This window comes from Falco biarmicus, chromosome 7 (genome assembly GCF_023638135.1).
Source record: "Falco biarmicus isolate bFalBia1 chromosome 7, bFalBia1.pri, whole genome shotgun sequence".
Lineage (NCBI taxonomy): Eukaryota > Metazoa > Chordata > Aves > Falconiformes > Falconidae > Falco > Falco biarmicus.
Genome location: NC_079294.1, coordinates 37,968,267 through 37,987,355, shown reverse-complemented (window position 1 = coordinate 37,987,355; position 19,089 = coordinate 37,968,267). Strand labels below are relative to the sequence as shown.

General features: G+C 54.2%; 1 protein-coding gene across 12 annotated transcripts in view; it reads left to right on the top strand.

The window, feature by feature from the left end:
* Positions 1-17,521, top strand: part of TRIM9 (tripartite motif containing 9) — a 71,288-nt gene extending 53,767 nt beyond the window's left edge. For 2 of the 12 annotated variants that reach the window (XM_056347254.1, XM_056347253.1), the window contains exons 7-13: positions 2,528-2,666; positions 8,092-8,280; positions 10,576-10,617; positions 11,319-11,342; positions 12,384-12,687; positions 13,444-13,606; positions 15,751-17,521. In XM_056347254.1, coding sequence (XP_056203229.1) covers positions 2,528-2,666; positions 8,092-8,280; positions 10,576-10,617; positions 11,319-11,342; positions 12,384-12,687; positions 13,444-13,606; positions 15,751-15,813 — 924 coding nt within the window. In that variant the 3' untranslated portion in view covers positions 15,814-17,521. Of the gene's footprint in view, positions 1-2,527; positions 5,399-8,091; positions 8,281-10,575; positions 10,618-11,318; positions 11,343-12,383; positions 12,688-13,443; positions 13,607-14,085; positions 15,170-15,750 lie in introns of those variants that run through there. The other 10 variants (XM_056347261.1, XM_056347260.1, XM_056347252.1 and 7 more) reach the window with 9 other exon arrangements.
* Positions 17,522-19,089: the final 1,568 nt, after the last annotated feature.

Here is a 19,089-nt window from a genome sequence, read left to right as displayed (position 1 = left end):
ATGATGCAGACAAGCTGCAGGCTTTTTTTGGGAGCAAGGTTATTTGAGGAGTTGGAAATGCCTTTCCAGTGAGCAGTGTGACTTGCAAACACAAAGAACGCATTTGAAGCTCCATCTTTTTAGGTTGCTAAATATTTCATGCAAGGTATGCTAATTGCCATGAGACTCATGGATTGCCAGCTGCCAGCAAGCAGAGGTGTTTAAGGCCTGAGGGCTTTTAAATTGCTGTAATTACACAATTAAAATATTATTTTTCTCTGATCCGACACACTGATAATTATCCTGGCATGTTCACATCCACCAGAGCAGGCACAGGGACCAGCCCATTGTGTTTTCTGAATTCATGCACAAGAAACCTATGCAGGAGCCAGAGCAGAGTTGAGGCAGAAGAAAGGTGGCATGGATGGGATCTGGAGAGGGAGGTAGCAGGAAACAGGGTGTGGGGAGGCCAAGGCTCAGCACAGCCACCCAGCAAGGTGAGGGCAATTCCCCAGCGCACCGATCTTCTCTCGTTCTGCCAGCAGTTTGGAGGGGCTTGGATGTGCATGCTATTCCTGCTGCCAGGCTTATAGAGAGCTGCTCCAGCTGATGGGATACAGCTGGTGCCACAAAGGGGAACATTGCTGGCTTCTCAGATCATTAAGCTATTCTCCTGCCCAAAAGCAGCAAGCTGACCGTGTCAGGATGTGATTTACCCAGCAAGCTAGGAGTGCTGACTGTCATACAGGTGACAGTCCTGCCAAGAGGAAGTCAGCGTGTAGCCAAGCCTGTTACCTACCTCCCACACAAACAGGCAGGAGAGATTGAGACAGTGCCCAAAGGCAAGAGGACTCCGTCTTTGGGCATCAAGCCTAACAGGGACTCCTTGCAGTGGACCTGGGGTGGTGAAGTGGGAGCCGTGCTCTCATGCGGGGTGCTGGATGCAGGAGACCTCTGTGGGTGCTGGAGCCCAGGTGGATCAGGGCCTCCTTAGCTTTCCATCACAAATCTCACCCAGGTTGTTAGGACACCTACATTGTGCTCCTTGACCCTGAGCACTGAATAACTGCTGCTCCCAGGCCTGCTGTGACTTGGGCTGCTCCTAGCCCCGCTCAGGGCATCGGGAGGGGTGGAAGCCATCATCTCAGCTCTGCAGTGCAGGGGAGCATGCAGGCAGCCCTATAAGCTCTGGAGATGTGCACCCACCTGCAAGGAAAGGGGTCAGATTGAAGTGTTGGCTCTGGAAGCAGCAGCACCCCCATCACTCAGGCAGCGAAGCACAGCGGGCTCTGGAGTGGGAGCCAGGGCAGTGAAGTTTTCCTACACAGGCAAGCTGCCTGCGCAGAGCCTCCATCTGCACCACGAAGGGCAGCAAACAGGGATTTGTCATGGATCTGCTAATTACAAGTCAATGTTTTGTGAGCCATGGATTTTGGTAGCCTGTAGGCCTGTTCACCGCTGTCCCTGCTTGCACAGCTCTATTCCTCTGAGCGGGGCTACAGCAGCAAAAGCGTGACATGCTGGTGAGTCAGTGCCCATTTGGTGTGATCACCTTGTTTTCTTTCAAAGCACACTTTGATCCTGCCACCCAAGAGCATGCAAAATTGTTTTCTGCAAGGATTTTTCTGTGTCCTGGGCTCAGTCTGTATACATTCTCTGGCAGAGCTCTTCTGGGATTCAGTGGGAGTTTGGCTGGGATTGATGCCTTATGACTTGGACCAATATGAATAGCATCTCCATCCCCTACAGGAACTGGTTTTGTGGCACAGTATTCATAGAATCATAGAATGGTTGGGTGGGAAGGGACCATTACAGGCCCTCTAGCCCAACCCCCCTGCAGCGAGCAGGGACATCTGCAACTCCACCAGGTCACTCAGAGCCCTGTCCAACCTGGCCTGGAATGTTTCCAGGGATGGGGCATCTACCACCTCTCTGGGCAACCTGTGCCAGTGTCCCACCACCTTCAGTGTAAAAAATGTCTCCCTTATATCTCGTCTGAATCAACTCTCTTTTAGTTTAAATCCATTGCCCCTTGTCCTATCGCATCAGGCCCTGCTAAAAAGTCTGTCCCTGTCTTTCTTACAAGCCCCCTTTAAATATTGAAAGGCTGCTATAGGGTCTCCCCGTAGCCTTCTCTTCTCCAGGCTGAACAGCCCCAACTCCCTCAGCCTGTCTCCACAGCAGAGGGGCTCCAGCCCTCTGAGCATCTCTGTGGCCTCCTCTGGACTCGCTCCAGCAGGTCCATGTCCCCCTGATGCCGGGGGCCCCAGAGCTGGACACAGCACTGCAGGAGGGGTCTCACCAGAGCGGAGCAGAGGGGCAGAATCCCCTCCCTGGACCTGCTGGCCTGACTGCTTTTGATGCAGCCCAAAGTTTGTCAAGGAACAAATCACGGGGTCATTTTGCTCTGCTTTAGCTGTATCCAGTGCTCATAAGTCTGCCCTAGGTAGCAGAGCATGGCTGAACCCTGTGCATCACGACCACCATGAGCTATTCTCCCACCCCTGGGACTCTTGTGGTCTGGGTACTAACTGTTCTTGCTTTGCAGGAGGTGTACGTGGGCAAGGAGACCATGTGCACAGTGGACGGGCTTCACTTCAACAGCACGTACAGTGCTCGTGTCAAAGCCTTCAACAAAACAGGAGTCAGCCCGTACAGCAAGACCCTGGTCCTCCAGACATCTGAGGGTAAGGCATTGCAACAGCTCCAGCCTGACACACTCAGACACTGCTCACACGCACGTGTGGGGCCTGCCCAGCACACCCAAGCTTAGCATTGCGATACAGGGAACCGCTCCACTGGTCCTCCAGTACCTCGGCAATCACTGCAGGAAAGCCAGCGCTGACGGTAGGGGAAAGGTTATTTCAGGAGCCTTGGACAGTGGCAGAATTTCTCTCTCACCCCTTTCCTTTGCAGAAGGTGTTTTGGGGGGAGGTACAGTGAGAGGCATTCTGCAGAGAGGTATTCAGAATTTGATTGCAGCAGGGTTTGTATTACACAAAGGGAAACTCAGATGTTTTCATTAATTCCATTTAAAACAAAACAACACTGTCAACATTGCTCCTGAGACACATTTAAGGGCTGTGCATGGCCGCACAACGCCATAACCACACCATGTCTTCTTCAGCCTCTGGCAGCACACAACAGAGAGCAGAGAGACCACATTACTGCACAGGTGTCCTTGCAGACCCATGGGGTGGAGAGCGGCTACGCATCGTCTGCATCACTCCAGCACCAGCAAGTGCTCAGCTAGAGTATTAAACACTCCCTTGCAGGTTGCAGAAGAGTTTCCCCACCTGACTTTAAGTATATTTGTCACACCAGACACTTAATCTGTGGCGGAAAATTGGCTTGCTTCCGACATGCAGGTGGAGAGTTGTAAGGCTAGCTCCAAGAAACGAGGTGGGAGTCAGAAGCAGTGGGTGATGAAGCCGTGAAAGAAGGAATGAGCCCCCAGCAGCACATCTGCTGCCCCATAGCCTTACTGCCAGGCAAGAAACCCCTCCTTGGTAGTTTTCCACACTTGATGGAATCCCTTTTCCTTACTCCCAGACTAAAATCTGTCTTCCAAGCTGTGTCAAGATGTTGTTTCCCAGCAGCATTACCAGCCCTGGCTGGCAGCTGGCTCTACAGCAGCAGCACGTTCCTGCAGCCTCAGCAACTACTGGCAGATGCAGTCTGGGGTCAGAGGGAACACACGCAGCTCATGGGGCTGCTGGTGAGGTGGAAGGAGAGTGAGAGCCATAGAGCCATAAGGCATCTCTGGTGGCTTTGAGCAGGGAGAAAAAAGGATTTTCTGCTGAAAGAATGGAAGACAAAAGCAGAGCAAGGCTATGCAGAGCATTTTCACTCGCTCGCCTGTGCTCAGGTGCAGGAGATAACCATTCCAATTTGGAAAGGGCACGTACCAGGTTTGGATGCATGGGCAGGACAGGTCGGTGAGGACTGGGAGTCATATGTGACAGAGGTAGAGAGGAGAGCAAAGCTGTGACAAACCTTCTCAGGCAAGAGGCAGAAAACTCAAATCACAGGCCACAAAGGCCTTGACGCGTCTGGCTGAGAGCTGTGTGTGCATTTGGGAAGCTGAGCATCAGTGCCAAGGAGGCTGCAGCCTTCCTCTGGAGATCCAGAGATGGGACAGCCTGGATCCAGTCCCACATGAGGGTGGCCAGGACCACTCCCAAAGCCTGAAGGTCAACAGTTCTCACTCACTTCACTACCCAGCTTCACCAGCTTTTGCAGGAGAAACCGGAGCTTTGGCTTCTCAACCCATCTGTGTCTCATAAGACCCATTTGAGACAGTTTCCTAACCAAAACTAGTTCAGCTTTAAGTCGTTCTAGCCAGGAGTTTGCAGGGTTCCCACTATAATCTTTCCAGCTATGGTTTCCTCTCATAGGTGTTTTCACTTTTGAGCCAAGCTCACCTATTGCGTAGCTCCAAAATACAAAGGAACCTGGAAGAAAATAGCTGTTCATGGTCCCAGCAGGCCAGGCTGTGCTTGGGGCTGGTGCCTTGGTCTGTGCCAGCCAACAGAAGTTTCACTCTTCTGAGCATCAGAGGAAAGTTTGCTGCATTCAGTGTTTTCACTGAATGGGCTTTTGCATTTATTATTCCAGCACAAAAGGAAGAGGGAGAAAAAGTCAAATGAGCCTGGAGCATTTTCTGCTCTTAGAGGCTGCCTGAGCTTTTTGGACTGAAAATGAAATAAATTACATCTGCGTGCAGCTTCTGGATATCCAAGTGGCTTATTGAATAGAGCCGCCTCACACATCACAGCTCTCGGTTAGGCTTTTATTTCTGGCCTTTACAGCAGCATCAGGCCTTTAAGTGCTGTTTTGTCTGAAGTAGGCTTAGCTTTCCCCTTCAGCCATGCTCTGCAACTTGCTGCAGTATTCGTGTGGGAAGAGAGGACAAAAGAAGAGACAGGCTTGATATGAAGAGAGCATCTCTCTGAACATGGCTGTCCTGCTGTAAGTGGTTATGATAAATTTTGCTGAGAGGCTGTTACTTAAAAGCTGGCTAGTCCTAGCACACAAGATCCTTATCTGCAGCCTGTGGAAGTTAACGGAAGTCTTTCTTCTGCCTTCAGTGAGCAGTGAAATGGCCTGTAGTGGCTAGCAGGGGATGAAATGGCTTGCAGGGCCTCAGCATCTAAAGAGAAAAGGGTGAGAAGAGGGTAAAATTGTGTTTGGGCCTCCCCAGGCATGCCTCTGTGGTCCTGCCCAGCCAAACTGCCAAGGTGAGCCAGGCAGCACTGTCAGGAATGGCACATGGGAAGTTGGCACGCATGCAAGCCTACAGCAAGGTGCAGAGCACCTTCCTATCCAGCGGTGTGGCACATCTTCTCCTGTCCACCCCAAAGGAAACTACATTTTCCAGATGAGGAAATTGCAGCTCACTCTCCAAAGCTGATGCTTGGTGCCAGGAGTTTGCAGGGTTCCCACTATAATCTTTCCAGCTATGGTTTCCTCTCATAGCTGGGAGAAGATCCATGCCCCGGAGCCCTTCGCCCATGCTGGGCCCTCTGGGGCTTCCCAGGGATGAAGTTCCTCATCATCAGCACAGCCAAATGACAGCAAGGGCCGAAGGCAATGGTCTTTACCTTGAGCTGCAGCTCCCTAGCTGATGTCAGGCTGTTCACAGCAGCCCTAGGAGTATCTTGCCCTGTCACATCTTAGCCGGTGCCTCCCAGGACCGTCACTGCAGGCTCCAAGGCACTGCAATGTGGGGCCTGGCTTAACCTGTTCCTTCAGCACTTGAATGAAGTTCAGCTGCAGACTTGGAAATCGGTCCGAAAGAAAGTTTGCAAGGTGACCCTGTCCCAAGGCACAGACATCTTAGAAAGCTTGGCCAGCAGCAGCACTGCTTGGCTGTCCGCAGCCCTGGGGGGCTTTGAGTCTTCCCCCAGCCTGTTCCTCTCTGTGCTGGGGCAGCCCCAGCTGTCTTGATCTTTCCCCATCCAACAGATCTTCCAGCCTCTGGCCAGTCTCCTGTTGACTTGGGGACCCAGTCTGTTTTCTTCCTGGCACATTCCCATTTTCACCCACAGCCTCGGTGCATTCATGGCTGCAGCAAGAGCAGCCACTGGGAGGCTTTGCAGAAGCCCCTGGCTCTGGTCTGCTGGTCGTGGTGGGATGCAGACTCCCTGAAACAGGCACCTAATGCACAGCAGCAAAGAACAGAGGAGGAGACCTCCCAGTTGCAGTGGGATTAGAGTCTGCAAGTGGGCTGGCTGCTGGGCTGCTTTTCTTTACAAGGATTTCTGAGATGGCTTCTGATTCCCTCCAGTGTTGTTTCTTCCCATGGGCTGTCCAGAAAGCTGGATGGTGGGATGAAGGACCAACTCGCTCCAGGTGGAGATGGAGAAGAAGAGTTTGACAGTGCTGAAGAGGACTGTCCCTGCCTGCCCCCCAAGCCCAGATCTGAACTCCTAGCTGGCGCAGAGGTTCAGCCTCCCTCCTGCCAAAACCTGCTGCTCCCTTCTCACCCTTCGATGGGTCTCTGACTGCCCACACCTTGGCCCTTCCATTGGGCTGCTTCGTGCCTTCAGCAGTCCCTCCTGAGCGCCTGCTGCCCTTCCTGCCTGCAGCCTTGCACTGAGAGCCAGCACGGGAGTGGAGCCGTGTCTCCACTCCCCCTTCTCTCAGCTGCTCCGAGTCTCTAGCTTTAGGCATGACAGCAGTTTCAAGGCAAGCCTGGTTTTGGCTTATATCTTTGGTGAGACACAAGCCTAGGAGCAGAGGATCAGGGAGGAATGCCTGGCTTGTCACACCCTGTGCCCTGCCGTCCCCTCTCCTGGGTTGCCGAACTTGGCCAAGTTGTGGCAAAGGGGCTTGGGCACGACAGCCTGAGAGCCCTTCCCCAGCCTAGCTGAGCACCAGAAGGTTTTATTTTCTTTCAAGCCCAGTTCCACATCTGGGGCCTAACTTTGAGTCCCTTACTAGCCATGGAGTGACCCTCCGCAGCAACCAGGGCTTTTTAACCGGCAGCTTTTGGAAAGGGGTGAACAACACAAGGGAAAACAGTCTGCAAGGAGCTACAGGAACATAAGATACTGGTTAGGGAGAGTCATGAATGCGGCTACTCTTGGTAGGAGTTCGTCTCACTCTTGGTAGATGTTAGAGAGCACATCCCTCCCTAACCTTGAGCTCCATTTATTGACCTGTTGTGCAATCATTTAACCTGTGTCTGAACCCACTGACGCTCTTTGCTTCCACAGCCTCACGCAGCAGCAAGTTGCAGAAGTTACAATCCACTGTGCAAAGAAATGTTTCCTTTTATGTGTTTTAATGTGATTTCCAGCTCAATCCATACTCACAGCTGAGACAGGAAAGCTGAGGATATGGTGTTCGGGAGTTTATCTGATTTGAGTGTGTGGAGGATGGTGAATTCTACGTTTTCATGTTAACATATCCCTTGAGAAGGCTAGGGTAGACATCGCAGGAGGTGACCATTTGTGTTAGCGGGGAACAGGAACCGATGACCCAAGAGGTCCCCTCTACTCTGACATTGTGCTGTGAATCACATGAGTTAAATTCTTACTGTAAGGCTCAGATGTGTTTTGACAGGTACAAAGGGATACCAAGAACACAACATCCCGAACAACCTTTGAGTAAGGTGGGTGCTTGGTGGTACTTAGGGTAATGTAGCTTAGTATAGCCCTGCAAAATGCCTGTCAGCATTACCAACCGACTGGTTTTTACGCCACTAATTATTGTGCGCAAAAAGGTATGAAATTTATTAAAGAACGGTGGGAAGTGTGCATGGTAACTTGTGAATTTTTTTAGGTGCATTACTGTGAAGAGGTGCAGGACTCGCTTTAAAGAAAAGCATATTGAATTTGTCATGATGACATGGGAACATTTTGGAAGATGAAAATATGTTCATTGCCGATACTGTCAGAGGCAAGGCTTTCCTGAAGGGTCTCGCTGGGTTGCACAGCACCAGACATTTCTGCTCCACACACCGTACGCATGCTCGCTGCAGCAAAGCAGGGTCCGTGCGTGCCAAAGCGTCTGTGCTCTGGTCCGAGCTCTGGTCTCGGGCAATGGAGTGACACCGTCCAGCAGACCTGATTTCTGATCTCTAGTTTGCATTGATCTTACGTTTAGACACACAGTCAGAAGAACAGACCCTCCCTTTTCCAGTGCCTTTGGAAAGATCGCAGCTTCGTAGAATGAGTCCTTTCTCCTCCACCCTTAATCTACAACCCAGCTTTCCGGGGAGATCCTACTTTGAGCTAAGATCTTCGGCCCACCAGCTGAGCTTGCATTCTTCTTTACAGTCCCTGAATTCAGCCGGTGAGCTGAGTGCCTCTGGCATTTCCTCTTGGTCTGTGCTTCTGGGCATCTCCAAAGTATTTGTTTGTTTTGTTCTGTTGTGTTTGTTTTTCCCATGACATGCAGATGGCAGGGGGAACTCCTTCTGCTTGTCAGTGGCCTGCTCCTGCCACAGAGGGAGTTTCGGTGACGTAGTTCTCGTGGTGTTTTCATCTGTACGTACCAGCATGGGCAGTTTTAGTCGTGGGGTGACGGAGCAGCACAGTAACTCCTTACATGGGTGCTGTGCTTGGCAGGGCCAGCATGGCTGAACCATTTCACAGAGCCAGCTGGCACAGCAGATCCCCCATCTCTAGTTTGCATTGATTTTGTGTGTAGGGACAGTCAGAAGAACAGACCCTCCCTGGGAGAAACCTGTGGGGACATCTCGATGGTTTGCTTTCCCTATACAACCAGGAAACGTAGCCTCTGCTGTGAGATTTATTCTGCGAAATTAGTTTGCTTGATTAAATCTAGACCCTTCTTAAGAAAGAAGCAAGTCTAGATGCAAGCAAGGTCTGGCTAAGGCCAGCTCACAGACCTCTTGCAGTCTGGCTTCTTAAGACCCTGAAGACGTGAGCTCTCGTCCGCTCAGCTTTGAGCATTGGGCTCAGCTTTTGCAAAACCAGACGTGATCGTATCGAAGTCTTGTTTCCTGCAGAGCAGAGGAAGCCACTCCTGTGATACCTTGCTCGTCTGGCAGCACCAACAAGCGCTTTGCTTGCCTCCTTGTTGCCCGGTCCTCATGGGCTGTGGTGGGACATAGGCAGTGCAGGCAGAATGAGTGACAGTATCGGGCAGCCGGCGAAGGAGCTGCAGGCACAGTGCATCTCTCAGAGCTGTTTTCTAACAAGTCTTTGCACATCTTCCGTTGCTAAAGATCCTGGGCCCTGATTCTTCCACCACTCTGGATTTACACTATGCCGTGGGCTCCAGTGGAGTAATTTATGGCTTCCTCTGGTGTAAACCCAGGAAGAATGGGGGCCCCCGATTGTTTGATTTCCATCCCATAACCCGGAATGAGGAATGCTGCAGCATGACCCTTGCCAGAATAACTCGGGACCCTGCAACTTTCTTTTCTTTGTGCTTTTTATGTTGGTTTTTTTTTTCTCATCGTACTGCTGTGCGCTAATGGCTTCGACTCTGTTTTGTTACGGACGTTTCTTACTTTGTGTCCAGTGTACCGAGATCCACTGCGATGGCCGTGAGCAGGTCTTGTGTGTGCAAGTAGGGACCTCTGCAGCCACGGCCTGGGGTGGTGGGGCAGGGCAAAACAGGGTCCTGAATGTGCTCATATCTCTGCGCTGTTTGGCACTCAGGTGAATCTGTGTCACAGCGATACGCAGAGACCTTGAAAACCACTTTTTGAGTAGGGGCCCGGGGCGCGATTCATTAAAACAGCCTCAGGAGGTGCTGCTTGGCACTCACCAGCAGCATGGCATGGAGCGCAACTGCGGCCAGACGCTTTCCCACCAACACGCACGTCAGCAGGGTGAAAAGCCTGTTTCCTTGCCAGAGGAGAGGTGAAAACCAGTCACAGAGCTAGACAGGGGTTTCCTTAAAATACCACATCCTTCATAAAAGCTCTCCCATACAGTGCCAACATGGGGCTTCATGCTGCCCTCTCCTCCTGGCAAGGACAAGCTCCTGGATCAGGACAAGCTCCTGGATCAGTCCCTGGCTGCAGTCCGGTCCCTGGTGCCCTTTGGGTGCTAGCGGGGGTCTGAGGCCAGGCACCTGCCCCCCAGACCCCCTCTCCTGCCCCACTCCTGCCCAGACAGCACACACGGCAGCCCAGGAGAGCTTGGTGGTCCCTATCCACTGGACATGCCAGTGGCTGCTCTTCATTCGTCAGTCCCAAGGAGTGTTTTTGAAGTGTTCAACTGAGAGTCAATGTAGAGAATATTCACCAAGCAGCCAAGATGTTCCACCAAGGCTAAAATTTCCTGCCTCTTTTTTGGAGGAAAGTCCAATGATTTGGCATCCCAAGCAGGTAGCAATCAGACTTGATGCTCTTGAAGGCTGTGGTGGGATCTGGCAATGAAAGAACAGATGCTCCACACTTCCCAGAGGTGAGACTCACCAAAACGGCCAGCAGTCCACACTCAAACTCACAGGTCAACCCATATTTGTGGTCCCTCTCCATGCTCTCTGGCTTTTAATGAATCAGGCCTCCCATGGCTGGCTGGGCGCTTAGTTAGTGGTCAGACGCTCATGAGTGTTTTTCAGGTGGTTGTTTCTTAGCTGTGATGTGTGAAATGTAGTATCTCTTTATAGGGTGCAATTTTGAGACACAAGGAACGCCTTACTCTCAATTAGGCAAGTATATTTATTACAATTAACTGGCATCTACTCTGTGTTGCTCATCTTTTTTGCTTTTTTTTTTTTTTTTAATCTTTAACTTTAGTGACTGAGCAGCATTTCTTGTGTGTACCCTGATTGCAGAGCACTCTCGGAGTATCATGGCGGTAGGCAAATTTGGAGGCGGAATGGTGACTGATGAATGATATAAAGGCATTTTAAGTTTTTCCCCGTTGTGGTTTTAAAGAGAAGCCTGAAGTCAGTGCTCTGGAAGCGGCCCTGTGATTAAGAACTGATCCTCTTGCTCAAAGCAGTTTGTATTCCCATTCATTAAGGGCGCTTGAATGTGGGCCAGATGCCAAGGAGGTGATTAGCCCCTCTGCAGCTAATTGGAGCGAGCACTGGTGGTAGCTGTTTGCCTGTCACCTTCCAACTGCCTGCAAGGTCGGGCCCGTTTCATCCCCTGGGAGAAGGAGCCCTGTGCCCAGCCCGGCGGGATTCCCTCCTGGGGCAGCTCGCACTCCGTGCCGGCCAGCCTGCGCCCGCTCGCAGCCCCAGCCCACCCTGGCTCCGTCTCTCCCCACATTTGTGCAAAATGCTGAAAGGTCCGTGCGCTCGCTGGAGAAGCAGGCAAGCAGAAATTGTTCCTCGTTCCCTTCTTTACCCAACTTTATGTGCTGTTTTCTCTCCTGCATGCCTTGCCTTGGGAATAACCACAGTTGACATTAAAAAAATGGTGGCAGGTACGGAATCACCTCTGTCGAGTTGTGAAAGTGGGGCACCCGCGTGCATGTGAGCTGTCTTGTGAAACGATCCAATAAACCAATGAATAAATCTCACCAGAGTGTTTTTATTTTTCAAGCCGTATTTACTCCTGCAGGCATGAGAGTGTTTTGTGGATGTGTCACTTCACGTTTCAAGTGACCGCTGGAGAAAACCACCTGGGGAACCGGGCTGGTGGCTTGTGAAACCCCGTGCCTCTGTCTTGTCAAGGACGTGACACTGTATCTGTCAGATTTGCAGTAACCGAGTCCCGTGCATTTAAACCAGCAGCTGTACCAAGTCGTGGAGGTTTTCGGGCATTTTCCAGCCTTCCCATGAGCTAGCTCGTTGTCTTATGTGTGGCCGGTTGCTCCGCAGGGAGGTTTCTTGGTGTGACGTAGCATCTCTGTCGATGTAGACCTTTGTATGTGCTTTTGGTTCCCCGGACTGCCAGTCCTCAGATGCACACACGCAGTTTATCTGCTACTTCTCAGTCCACTTCCCACACTGGGCCTGACCCTGCAACCTGTTGCTTGCATGAGTAACCCTTAGTCCTAAGAGTAAGTTGTGTTAGCTAGAGCCTGGAGACCTGGCCGGGATTGCATGTTTCTGCTAGGGCCAAATTTTAGGAAGCGGTGAGGATCCTGCGGGCTCACGAGCAGAGACAGACAGACAGTGGGAGGGGATGGTGACAGATGGACACCGGGGAGCAGCAGAAGCAAAACTCGTCTGAGTCCCGGCCGTAAAGCCTCATCCACGCTGGCAGGCTGCAGCCGCACAAGTTCAAAGCATCCTTCTGTGATGGAAGGTGCCCTCCATGAGCCAGCAGCCCCCTCCGCTGTGCAGCTCTCTGTCTGCTTCTCGCTGCCACGCCGGTGGGCAGCAGCCCGAGCCCCGCCGTGCCTTCGCGCTGCGTGTCGGCCCTGCATGCGGCATGCGCTGTTTGGTGTCCGCTCCGCGTGGCTCGGTCACTGACGGCTCTGCTCCCGCCAGACTAACCTGATGTCGTTTGTGTGTTCCAGTTGCTTGGTTTTCTTTCGATCCTGCCTCTGCCCATGCTGACATCATCTTTTCTAATGACAACCTGACTGTCACCTGCAACAGCTATGATGACAGGGTTGTGCTGGGGAAAACGGGCTTTTCCAAAGGGCTCCATTACTGGGAGCTCTCAATCGATCGGTACGATAACCACCCTGACCCAGCCTTCGGTGTGGCACGCATTGATGTCCTGAAGGATGCCATGCTGGGCAAGGACGACAAGGCCTGGGCCATGTACGTGGACAATAATCGGAGCTGGTTCATGCACAACAATTCACACACCAACAGGTACGTGGTCTTGGAAAAAGGTCTTCCTCCCAGAGACCACAGCCCCATCTCAGCCCAAGTAAGAGCCCGTGACTTTTCCAGTGGCACCACTGGAAGGGTGACATCACTCCTAACCACCTCCATTAGAGGATGTGCCCTTGCCCCAGGCGAAGGCCAGTCCCTGCCTCCCAGGTTCTGCCCGGCTCCAGTACTCCTTCCCTGCCTACTGTGACTCTTCCCGTGCTGACTTCCCCCAAGCATGCACGGCATCACCCCTGTGCGGCACCCCTTTCTCATTAACACCCAAAGCCTTGCAACTTGTGCAGCAAGAAAATAGTGCTTGCCTTTATCCCTGTGCCACGCTATTGCTCGCTTTCCCCACGGGACAGCAGAGCTGGGGGGCTTGGAAGCTTGGGCAGAGCCTGGTGTCACCTTCCTGCAGCCTCAAGGGCTAGGGCAGGTGTTGAGGTGGGCTCTGCAGCTTTGCTCCCCGGGTCCACTTGCTTTACCCCATGGCTGTGTTGCTGTGGCCGCTCTGGTAGGCAGCCTTGCCCTTGGGGACATGATGGGAAGCAGAGAGCACTTCCATGGGAGGCTTGCGGAGGAGGTGCCCAGGGAGCTGTGAGCGTGGCTGGGATGGATGCAGGTCTTGGCCTGCCTCCAGGTGAGCTGTGAAGTTTAGTATCATCAGCGCTTGAGGTCCATGGCCTGAACCCTGAACTGGGAGCACAAGGGACATGAAACCACAGAGATGATCTGATCTTCTCGTCCCCGCAGAACCGAGGGTGGCATAACAAAAGGTGCCACGGTGGGAGTGCTGCTGGATTTGACCAGGAGGACTTTGACGTTCTCCATCAACGAGGACCAGCAAGGGCCTGTCGCCTTCGAGAACCTGGAGGGCCTCTTCTTCCCAGCGGTCAGCCTCAACAGGAACGTGCAGGTACGTGTGCTGCCCGTGGTCTGTGGAGCACCGCAGCAGCGTTCCCTGCGGGTGAGCTTGCTGGCAGGGTCCCTCTGATGCCGCTGTGGCTGCGGTGCCTGTTGACGCTCAGCAGCGTGGGGGCTCTGCGGGGCGGGGAGGGCTGTTGTGCAAGAGGGGTGGTTTGGAAAGAGCTAAACTCACACACTAAACCACCTGCGAGTCTCTGAAGTAGGGCAGGCCTTCCTGCAGACAGCTGCTGTGTCCAGCTCCTTGCTCCATGTTTCTCCATCGGGGCTGCTGGAGCACCAGGTTCTCCAGCCCTTCCTGGCTGATGGGGTTTGACAATTCTGTTCCATGATGACACCCCACAAGAGCCTCACCAGCTCTTACAGCCATCCCAGGACCCAGGCAGGAGCATTACGAGGGAGAAGGGCACCTTTGAAAGCCTATTTTCTTCTGGGGAGTTTCAAACCCCTCTTCTCTCCCTCTCTCCCAAGCTCTCTGCTCTCCTGAACATCACCAAGTGGTGGCTCCCTGGGCCTATCCGGTATTTTCATCTTTCATTTTTCTCACTGATCATGCCCCTGCCATCATCTCCCCCAGTGAACCTTCCACATTCACCCAGCCTGGCTTTGGCAGATCCACTCTACCACTGCTTGCACCTCCAACACTACACAAGTGCCCAGGCACATCCTAGGACATGCTGCACGTAACAGATGACCTCAGGGTGAAGAACATTTTGGCATGGTCTTCTGCCAGTGGATGTCCAAGGCATCACCTCTGTGCAAGGGCAGAGGCACGAAGTGGCCTCTAAGATAGGGATTGGTGGATTAGGGCAGGCTTTATTTTGTCCGTCAGGGTATAGGGCGTACCGTGCTGTCACCAAGGCAGTGACAGTTTTGCAGCAGCACTGGGGCTGCAGTTGGTTGGTACCATCCCAAACCCTGGGAGCATCCCTGCCAGTGTCCCACCCCCAGCGCCTCGCAGGCAGGGCCGTCTGCCCGGCTTGGAGAAGGGCTGGCAAATGTGTCACATGCCGTGTTTAATTAGGAAACATTACAGAAGCCCATCTTGTTTGTGCTGGTTTTGGAGTTTGTTGCATTAATTTGGTGTGATAAAAACGCCCTGCTCTGTGATGGGTTTCGTTCCTACCACAGTCCCTTACACAGCCCTAAGAGACAAGTGTGTTTCTGGAGCACCTCTGCTCGCTGGCAGCTCTCTGGGCAAGGCAGAGCTTAAATCCCCTGACACAGAAATGCCCTGGGACGCTGATAAAAGGCTGCTAATAAACCCAAAAGTTTTCTCTAAGTCTGTATCTGAAGGGGAAAATGCTGCTGTTCCAATAAAAGAAGGAATTGTGCTTTCCTCCTAAATGAAAGCATTTGTGGAGGGAACTGAGTCACGGATGCACAGCACATGGGTGCCCTGGCCCCTTGCCCAGGCAGGCTGCCCAAGCAGAGCCTGCCTGTATCCCTTACAGACCAGGATTTTCCTCGACACAGTGAGCATCAGGTCTCCAGTATTTCTTTCCTTTTGTCCCTGTGTCACAGTCTCTGCCGCATCACTCCCCCCCCCCAGATGATGCCAGGCCGAACGCCTAGCTCCCGTTTTCACAGAATCGTGGAGTAGTGTGGGCTGGAAGGGACCGTGCAAGGTTTCACTTGGGCACCCCCCCACGCTGTAGCATGGCCCTGCCCCAGCACTTGCTGCTGCTCAGCTTCCCCGCTGCCAAGGACCTTCCTCCAGCAACTGGCCACGTCCCCTCCGCTGTGCGGCACGTGCTGAGCTCGGGGGCTTCTCAGAGGTCTCCTGTACTGAGTGGCCGCGTGTCCTTCAGGCCTCTCCATTACCCATCTGCAGAAAGACCCAACTGCTGTAGCGTCCCACCTCTCTGGCAGCCGACTGTTGGATTTGTCTGCAGCCAGCTTGGAAGATGTGGGACTTGGTACTGCTGGGACCAGCCGTCCCGCTTCATATGGGCTCCAGCAGTGCCAGCGAGTCATGAAAACGCAAGATGGAGCCACCATTCTGAGGACAGCCTGTCCTGCTTCCCCCCGGGTGCTGCTCCTGCCCTCCCTGGGGGCAACGTGCCAGCTGCCGTGCCATGAGCTGTCCCACCAGCCACCGAGGGACGTGGCTGAGCCCCATGTCTCTCGTTGCAGGTGACGCTGCACACTGGCTTGCCGGTCCCTGAATTCTACACTTCGCGCTCGGCCATGCCATGAGGATGCTCCTGGAGCCAGCTGCCTCTTCTCGGGATGAGAGGAGCCAGCCCGTTCCCTCCTGTGGGACGAGGCCGGCCGCCGAGCCGCCGGGTCCCTGCTCAGCCGCCAGCCGGAGACGGGGAGGCGAAGCGGGGAGGAAGACCCCGGCTTGTGGCCATCTCTGCTTTCCACCCTCCTGCGCTGTCCTGTGTGTGTGCGCTTCGCTGTTTAGCTCTTTTTGGCTGATGAAGTACCTAGGTAGCCTGAGATGTTCCTCTGTGTCCGCTTTTAGGTTTGGGTTTATTGATTTCAGTTGGGGTTTGCGGGGGGCGGGGGGGAGGGGCAGGCGGTTTCGTCTCGTTTGTCAGAGCGCTTTCCCCTCCTGTGGGGCTGGCCGGAGGGACCGAGGAGGGACCCCTGCCACGGGGAAGCTTTCACCCACACCAGCCCCGTTACTTTGCAGGATATTTCTTTCCCCGTGGCCTTTCTTGCAGAGTGCCCTTGGTCATGTGTAGAGGTGGGTCCTGGATTACCAGTCAGTCTCCATGTCCTTACCAAAACACCCGGCCCGGTCCCTTGTCCCCCCGAAGCGTTTCTGTGGGGCGCAGCGGTGGGGCAGGGGGTGGCCACCCTGTCCCCAGGTGCTCCGGGTGCCGGCAGGCCCTTGTTCCGGCACCAAGCACCTGCGCAGTGCTCTCCCCTGGCTCCCCACAGCCCGGTGCCAGCACACGTGCCACAGCCATACGCCGGAGAGCCCTTGCCTGGCTCTTTGGAGATTAGTGTTTATTTTTTTATAGTTGCCATATAAAGCCTAGCCTTAAATACTGATAGTGTCCTTCTGTTCACCAGAGAATTCATTCTGCAGTGAGGGTCTGACAGGGAGCCCGAGGATGGGGATGTGGAATGGGGGTGGGGATGGCAATGAAGATGGGGATGAGGATGGGGATGGGGAGCAAGGAGAGCTGGCCACAGCCCTCCCACGCGCTCAGGAATATGTGCCCACTGCCCTGCCTGCGCCTGCTGCCGGCAGCAGTTCCCGTCAGCCTCCACTCCCTACCCTGACTTTCCGGTAATTCAGAGGCAGGAGAGGAGTGGGAGGTCATGGCGCCGTGCCTGGCGCCAGCCCCCATTCCTGTGCCAAGGGCGCCTGCATGTGCACATCCCCACGCTTCGCTTTTCGGTCCTGCGCCATCTCCCAGCGTGGCTGGCGGAGCTGGGGGGGCAGCGGTGTCGCTGCCGGGGGGGTGCCAGCGTGCCCAGCCCGGCCCAAGAGCTGCAGCTCATCCAGCCGGGCTCGGGTGGGATGCTATGGGAGTACCGGTCCAGCAGAAAGACAAGTGTAAATAGACCATTCCCTTCCAGCGTGCCCTCCTCTAGGACGGTCCCATTCGTTCCCTTGTTGCTCCAGTATTAAGTTTACCTAATTTATTGGATGGGTGCTATCTTGTTGACTTACACCGAGGAGTTTCTCTCAGCTGCAGGAGAGCCGTGTTGCGGGACAACGCCGAGCAGCTCTTTGGTGAATTCCTGACGAGCCCCCCGTGGCCGGCTCACCCGGGGCTCCTCTCTCAGCCGTTATCCCCCGTTCTTTAGGATGTTCATGGTGCTTGTTAGACTCCCAGTGATTGTAAGACGTCGTCCCCCTGTACGCGATGATAGCTGCATACAGCCGCTGTACTGAAGAGAAGTGTCATGCTTGCTGTTCTAATAAAGGACTTTTATGAGAGAAGGGCAGAGCTTCCCAGAGCATCTCTGTGCCACCACAGCTCCCGGCTTTGCCTCCCATCTCACGCCCCCTGCCAAGTGCAGGGTGCTGGAACACACCGCACATCCCTCACTGTCCCTATTGGGAGACTGCGCAGAGAACGGACAGAACTCGGTTCATGGGAGGGAGGGGGGCACAGAAGCCAGCTGAAACCCAGTGTGGCGGCAGCACTGTGAGATGACTGAGGGGCAGGGGGAGCTGGTGCCACTATGTCCCCTTCCCTGGCATGGCAGCACTGCAGCACCCTCTCTCCGTGGTGGTGCCAGGGCCAGTAAGGCAGCAGCACCCACGGGATAGCAAGGACAGGAATTTTTATTTTCCACCCCGTGAGCTGGAGATGCTCCGGGAGATGGGTGATTGCAACCCCTGCATTAGCTCTGCAGGGCTGTCGGGGAGCTAACCCGGGCACAGCCATGAACGCCAAATCCAGCAGCCCCTTTGCTGACCCTTTCCCTTGCCAAGCAAACTCCCGCCGCCCTTCTTCGTGTGCACGAGGAGCGGTGGTGAGGCACCATTCCCAGCACGCGGCTGAGCTGGGACAGCGGGAGAGGGGATGGGGCAGCTCTCAGCCCTGCTGCCACACAGCAACACAGTGCCTGCCTGGGGCTCCCCGCTCTGCCTGCAGCCCATCAGGATGAGAGTTTGGGGGACCAAGGGACGGTCCTGGGTGCTGAGGAGCTGGGGTGTAAGGAAAGAGGGATGGCATCCGGCGGGAGAGGGGAATTGCCTAGGCTGGATATGGAGCAGCATCTCCCCAGGGGGACAAGCTGGAGCGTCCAGCCCAGTGCAGCCCCCCACCCCGAACACCAGCCCCTGCCCTGAGACCCCTCCGGGACGAGAGATGGAGATAAGGATCAGGGGGGGAAGAGAGAGAAAATGACGGAAATCATGAGATGTTAAGAAGTGAAAGAGCCCAGCAGCATTGCGATGCAGCGCTGGCAACACCAACATCCCTTCAGGGGGGATCTTTCTTCCAGAAACAGGGGCAAAGACGAAGGGATGAGTGACGTTGGGGTCATTTCCAAAGGAAAGGCAAGGCCAGCTCTTCCAGGGGCCTGAGAAGGGCTTTCTGCTTGGATATGAGCGCCTGCTCTGCATTTTCTCAGAGCACCTCAGAAGAGGTTTTCAATGTGAAGCCTCTGAGCTCATCATGGGCTTGAGTCCAGGGCTAAAGAAAAAAAACACTAATGCATTACATTAAGTGCATTAAGTGATGTCTCAGAACGGTGCTTGTCCTTTCCAGAGAGGGAACATGCCCAGGACACCGGGGATACGGGAAACTGCGTCCTGCCTGCAGCATGTAAAACCCAGCCACGCACGGCGGGGAGGGAACAGCCCAGGGCCAGAGGACACCCACCACCCGGGTTGGCCCCTGGAGGCCAGGGCACAGCCTCTGGGCTCCTGCATCCCAGCTCCAACTTCTGAGGGAGCAGCACCAGGGGCTCCGTCTGCCCAGGTCCACCCAGGGCTCTGCCCCACGCTCAGCAGCTCTCGGAGCCCTTTGCATGGCACCGTTTGCACGGCTGCCGTTT